The sequence below is a fragment of the Montipora foliosa genome, chromosome 5 (genome assembly GCF_036669935.1).
Source record: "Montipora foliosa isolate CH-2021 chromosome 5, ASM3666993v2, whole genome shotgun sequence".
Lineage (NCBI taxonomy): Eukaryota > Metazoa > Cnidaria > Anthozoa > Scleractinia > Acroporidae > Montipora > Montipora foliosa.
The window spans coordinates 15437736-15444403 of NC_090873.1; the positions used below are offsets into that span (position 1 = coordinate 15437736).

Consider the following 6668-nt stretch of genomic DNA (forward strand, 5'->3'; position numbering starts at 1 on the left):
GATTTCAGTGTGAAAGGTTTTTACATATAATCATACTCGTGTTTATCACTCATATGATTACAAAAAAATACAGACCAAATTGGACTCCACTCAGTCCTATTACCATTATAAATCGTAGCACTCACCTCTTGTTGTGTGATTCAAGCTTACCATGTCATTCAAATTGCTGAACCGCTTTTTGTTTTCTTTTTTCAATGACATCCTGACTGATATGAAAAATGTACACTGTGGACTGAAAACTATTTTTGACTGTAAATTTTTGGTTTTTTTTTTTTTGTCATAGGCAAGCTTGTTCTGACTGCATGTGAAAAGAAGGGATTTGGAGGGGCTATGATGTTTATCTTCAAGTGTTGTGGGTGCTGGACCACAGAGATAGACTACAAGAGCAGCCAACTTGCCCAGAATTCACGGAGGCAAATAGTATCCTTGGCCCTCTCTTTAGCATTTTTCATAAGTGGGCATGGGTATGCTAGTTATAGGAAAACCCTTGGGAGAGGTTTGGGTTTGGGTGTTACCTCAGAAAAACCCTTCTTGGAAGTGATTGACCTTGCCCTTCCTCATATTAAAGACATGCTTGATGAGATGTGTGATGATGCCAAACATCAAATGATACAACTCCCATCAGATCAAATCGGTAGCTGGTCCAGAGCAGTAACATGCTGTGATGGTTGCTGGCTATTACGGGGGCATTTTAGTCAAAATTGCACCTTTGTGATAAAAAATTATATCACAGGTGCCCTTCTGTATTATGGGCACCTGTCAATGCGAGGTGCAGACAGGATTTGCGATGAAGATTTATGGCAAGGTACAGCTAAGTCAGCGGAGGGCCATCTTAGCCAGAAGCTTTGGGCTCAGGCAAAAGAAGAAGGCCTAAATGTTGCAATCAATTGGCAGGATGCCGACTCTTCGTCTGCCAAAGGGTTTCGATATTCATTCTCTAATGAACAGGAGTCTAGAGTTATGTTATGTGGGGGGCATGTAGGTAGAGCACATGGGAAAAAATTAGAAGATTTAAAGGGAATGTCAACATTTACCCCAGGATTTATTGCCTTGCACAAATCAGAATTTCCTTCTATAGAATCATTGAAATGCTGCTGTGCTGGCAAAAAGCATACTTTTGTTGCAACAAGGAACAAACCTGTATGTGGTTGTATAGGGCCCGGATTTATTCAAAATGCCAAGCAGAATCACTACTGTGCACTAGTTCAGGCTGGTAATAGTCCTGAAAAGTACAGAGAGACCATGCTGACACTTGGCAAATACCACAGCAAGGACATTCATGAATGGGAGGGAGGGTCTTGTTCTTTTCATCCCCTGACAAAGTGCTCTTGTAAGAATTGTGATTGTGATGAAAATGGGTTTTACCCAGATATGAAATGCCAAGGACAGCCATATCACTCTACTCACCCCCTGAAATGTGAGTTTCATGGGCTTGCCTATGAGATAGAGTGTGCTGAAAGGGCAAAAAATGCAAAGAGTGTGATTGACCCAGAGTTAGGGAAAGGGCACTCAAACATGCCAGAGGCCACCTTTAGTGTTTTGGCAAAATTCAGGGCCAAGGATACAAATTTACACCAAAAACATTACCAGGCCTCTACCAATCTGGGCCTTATTCAGGCAAACATGACATGGCTGTTCAAAGAAAAAGGGGCACAATACCACTGGATCATTGAGCTGTATTCTCGGATGGGCCTTCCAGTACTCAGTGGAATTCAGGAGATTGTATGTAAAGGTGTTGCTTTGTAACGATTAGGTGGGGATGATTTGGGATATGAAGTTCTGTTTGGATATTATAATGATCATATCAACTGTTAAAAAAATATTCCAATATAGTGAGGAGAACAGAAAAGGAATAGACAAACTTCAGCACCTGTGTTCAGTGTTCTATATTATATGAATGTGGACATGTGATTTGAGTGCATACTTATAATTTCATTGAATATTATGTTCAATGTATTCTTCTTTAAAGTGCCAACATGACAACAGAGAGAGAATGAAACTGTTGGAATACTACAAGACGGATGCGGGGAAAAAGAAAAGAGTCAAGAGAAAAGTAAACCGAGCCGAGGAGCAAGAATTGAGGTATAACTAATCAGTGCAGTGGTCATCAACTATAAACAGGGTCACCAAATTATTTTTTACAACTCTTTTCAGGTCTTCATTGAACAAACTGAATCAAAATGTAATTACTGCCCATCTAGATAGCCTTTTGGTATTGGTGGGATAGTGGAACCTTTTTTATTTGTAATGATAAGATTGTTACATATCTCACAAATGGGTGGGAAACGAAATGCTACCAATGTTTCTGTGTTTCTGTGTTTTTGGCTTTTTTGTTTTGTTTGTCTTTTGAGTTGCCTGCGGTTTACGGTTCCTAGGTCTGCTGTACTAGGAAATCCACTACTTACTGAAGGGGAAGTATAACAGTGCTTGCAAACATAGTCTTACGTCTCTTTCTTGTCTTGTAGAAAGAATATGTCAAGAATTGCCAAATTAGGCACACATATGGAGAGGAAGAGCAGACTGATCTTTTGGAAGAAGAAGCAGTCCTCCTTGCACAGAATGCTGTTGATGAGGGACTGGTCAGTGGCACTGAAATAACATCAGTTCCTGTTCCTGATGCTCCTGAAAGTGCTGTAGTGACTCTTGGGGGAAAGAATTGCAAATGGTGTGGGAGTACCACACACAGTCGCAAAACGCACAAAGACTGCCCCCATAATCCTAGAAATGCTCCCACAATATAAAATATTCTTTTTTTGTAAACTGTAGTATTCAATTTTGGTTGCTATAAAGGTACAGTTGAACCTCAGTTATCCAGACCAATTCTTCTAATCCCATTATTTTTGTGAAATATTAATAAGGCATAATGAAGATTCCTTAAAGGTTATTCTTTCAAATTCATTTTAATTTAGGCACTGAAAATGTGAGTTATGACTGGCTGAGACTTGTTTTGTTGCCAAGTGAAACATTGGTGTCCTAATTAATTTGTGTTTACCTCATCAATAGTCACATTTTCAAATTTCTGGACTATTCACTACAGTCCCATTGACTCTGGATAATCAAGGTTTGACTGTATATGTATTTGGTTATGTGGGCCGTTCCTTGCCTTGGGTACCAGGCCTATCACAATCCCAAAATGTAAAGGTCACAAAAAAAATCTATTGTAGGTGAAAAACACGGTTTTGTGTATGTTTTATGTCAGAGGGAGCCACAAGTATTACAAATAGACAAGAATACCAATATTACTATTACCTAGTATGTAGAGATTGTGTCACTAAGATGAACTAATTCCAAAAAATTACCTTGTATGCAAAGCATGGGGTGACCTCTTCCAAGTTCTACCATTCTTACATTACAACTGACAGTATTCAGAGTGTCAAAGAAGGAATGCAAGAAAGATTTTTTGGAGCACAAAACTCTGAACCTATGAAACTCAGGGTGCCCAGCATAGTAATTTTGTGCATACCTTGCCATCCATAGGCAAAAGTAAGTCTTCAGGGGCCACTGGGCACTGCTAGAGTACAACCCTGAGAACTGTACTCTTTGGTAAACATGGTGTTGATATTTGGGTCTGGTGCCTTAGTTGAATGCATACATATGTGATCAAGACAATGATACAATTGAATCTTTTCATATCTTTTATTGTCATATTGAATGTGCTGTAAATGAATGTACATGTGGCAAAATTGGTATCTCATCAGTGTAAATAATATTTTTCAAAAAATTTCAATGTTTTCATTATTCATAACTTCAGTTCTTTATAATTATAGGAAACATTCAGTGTGTAAAAAATATTTTTAAAAAACAAATGACAACAGTGCAGATTGTAGATGTTCACCGCATAGCTGGCCATTTTGCCCTGTGGAGGTCTTCTAGAGTCACGGGGTAAACCTAAAAAAAATTAAAACATGATCAATGAGTGAGTGTCAAACATGCTGCTCTCATTTTCTCGCTAATATAATTGTAACCTCCACTGATTTTTATGTAATGTTCTACATTCATTAATATATTATATAAATATCGATACTTGCTTTGTTTCAAGTTTCATCCACTTTACCTACTGGCTAGAAAATGAGCACTTTCAGTGAACATTATTATCTAGAGGTAGACCCCACTCCCTCCATCCTTATGAAATTGTAGCGTTCCTTTAGCGGATCTCTGTTCAACACAAACATAAGAAAAGGGGGACAAGAAAACGTGTTCATTTGGATTGGAAAAATGAATAAAAACATGTTACCGCAGCGTTTTCCGGGTCCTGATAGTCCCTCAGGTTTTCCTGGATTATGGCCCGGACAACATCTTTGATGCATTCCGGGTACACGTACGTGGGGAAAGTCTTTCCCCGAAATTGCCCTGCGCCGATTTTGTTCCCAAACTGAGAAAATAAAAAGGTCGTCACTGAGTGTAATGATCGAGAACAATAGTCTACAATTATGTCCATTTTATAATACGACTAGAATGTATACGGACAAAAAACTGGCCTCATATGCGTTGTGATGCGGGTGTGAGATAAATACGACGGCTGTGTCAATTCGAAGATCGCCAGTTTTGAGATGGAGTCACATTGCTTATTCTTGGGAACTCAAGATATTGCCGGGAGTATTGAAAAAATCCTAGGACACACTGCGCGTGGCACTTTACTCACTGCGCACAAGGAATTCAATTTTCGGGACGTGCTTGATGACTTTGTGACGATGTCAGCGAGTAGCTATGAGTTCAATGCGAGATCGAAGGTCATAAGGACATGGTTAGGCAAACAATGAAGGTAAGCTTCATTAGTTTCCCTTCAAAAAAATGACATAATATCACACATAGAGTCAGAGACTTACCCAAAGTATGCCAAACAAGCGCCTATAACAGCGCCTTCTGGCTTGGTCGGCGCTTTCACCCATTTTGCACGAAAAACGTGCTAGAAGGTGCCTTAGCCCTGGAGGCGTAGATCTGAAACTGCAAGCAAAAGGAGGTCGCATCATTGCCAGCTCTTATTCTCAATAAAATGGAAACAAGAACTTCACTCAAAAAGAAATCTTATTTACCCGCGTTCTTGAAAACTGCGATCTAACGCCACCAGCGCATGTTCCCGACTCGTGTCCATGATCAAAGAGGATTCGTATTTCATTATCGAATGATTTTATCAAATGGATCTGTCAACAAGGCATATTCCAGGAAATTCCTTCGGGGACCGCAAACACGTTTGCTCTGGCATCAAATCTCTATTTTGCCGCGAAATCCCTACTTGGAAACGAAACTTCTAAAACTTGTATCTCAGAATCCCGGCGTTTTCCAGCCGTTAAATTTGGCAAGTATGCTACTTTATCAATAATGTTTCACATGTCAAAAAACCGAAGTAATCCAAGAAGATAACTTTATCCTCCAGGAATACCTTAAAAAAAACAGCTGACCTCAATAAGGTCTAACTTGAGCCCGCTATATCGTCACGTGATACTGGTCAGCGGATACCTGGGTTTGACAGGTGTCAATTGACCATAACATTGATGTCCAATATCAAAGATGTATGCTGTAAACTAGTTAGTGTCAAATGGAGTATTGCCTCCTGGATGAGCTCTAAACTTTAATTAGCCCGTGATATGGTTACGTGTACTGGTCACATTGGCATACATGAACAGGCGGACGGACGTACGTACGTCATGGCTATAAAACCAAATTTTCTCACATCGATGGGTTACCATATTTTCTTAACTATGGTGCTCGGCGCGCGGAGCTCCGCTAGTAATACAGGTGACAAACACATCGGTAGACCTCTCTCCAGAGACGCTCGATCCTCTGATTGTGTCGAGGGACCAGCAATGAAACTTGCTCTTCCTTCTCCTCGAAATTGTACCATTGCATTACAAACAAGGACGCTTTCAACTCTCCTATCAACTCTGATCCTCGATGGCCAACGCTCACCATCTCTGTTGACTGCATCTAAAAACAGGTCAAGCACCATCTCTGCCAGGTTATTTGAATTACACTTTAAATACATTATACACCTCGAAAACCCATCTATACAACTATGAATGACGAACTTCCAGCGTATTAACGAATGGTGCCCATCTAGGTGCCACAATGAATTGGACCATGGTACCTGGTATACCCTTCGCGAAACAAGAATTCCCCATCTCAAGGCCCTGTTTTGTGGGTCCAATCGACCCACTTTTTATTTTATACCTTCAAATTTTGTTTTCAGTTTTGCTGTATTCAACCACCCAGTCACTTGCCAGGATGGTCATTCATTCTGTAAAGAGTGCATTACAAAATGGCAAGTAAACAACGCCTGTTGCCCTGTAGACAGGAGCAATCTGCGTGGGCTGTTGGTGAGAAATCTAGCCATGGAAGGTGCCATTGCTAAGAGAAGAGTGAAGTGCACATCAACAATAGCTCGACCTGGAGGATGTCACTGGACTGGACCACTATCTTCTCTTGAAAGCCACCTTCCTTGCTGTGACATGAAGGTTGTGGAATGCAAGTTTAAGGGCTGGGGCTGCATTCTTTGTGCATATAAACATGAACTTGCCCAGCATCTGCTCACCTGTCCACATCGTCCAGTGAAATGCTCCTATTGTACCATTGCATTACAAACAAGGACGCTTTCAACTCTCCTATCAACTCTGATCCTTGATGGCCAACGCTCACCATCTCTGTTGACTGCATCTAAAAACAGGTCAAGC

At 40.5% G+C, this 6668-nt stretch overlaps 1 protein-coding gene and 1 long non-coding RNA gene across 2 annotated transcripts in view; one reads left to right on the forward strand and one right to left on the reverse strand.

Annotated features, from left to right (window-relative positions):
- Positions 1–2420, forward strand: part of LOC138002978 (uncharacterized) — a 3217-nt gene extending 797 nt beyond the window's left edge. Inside the window, exons 3-4 of the mRNA XM_068848933.1 lie at positions 284–1722; positions 1970–2420. Of these exons, the coding sequence (XP_068705034.1) occupies positions 331–1722; positions 1970–2092 (1515 nt within the window). The 5' untranslated portion in view covers positions 284–330 and the 3' untranslated portion in view covers positions 2093–2420. The remainder of the gene's footprint in view (positions 1–283; positions 1723–1969) is intronic.
- Positions 2421–4213: 1793 nt separating this feature from the next.
- LOC138003246 (uncharacterized) lies at positions 4214–5079 on the reverse strand. Its single transcript, XR_011123453.1, has 3 exons — positions 5034–5079; positions 4827–4944; positions 4214–4372 (listed from the first exon to the last, which is right to left on the reverse strand). It is a non-coding gene; the product is annotated as an uncharacterized lncRNA (long non-coding RNA).
- Between the last annotated feature and the right edge of the window lie 1589 nt (positions 5080–6668).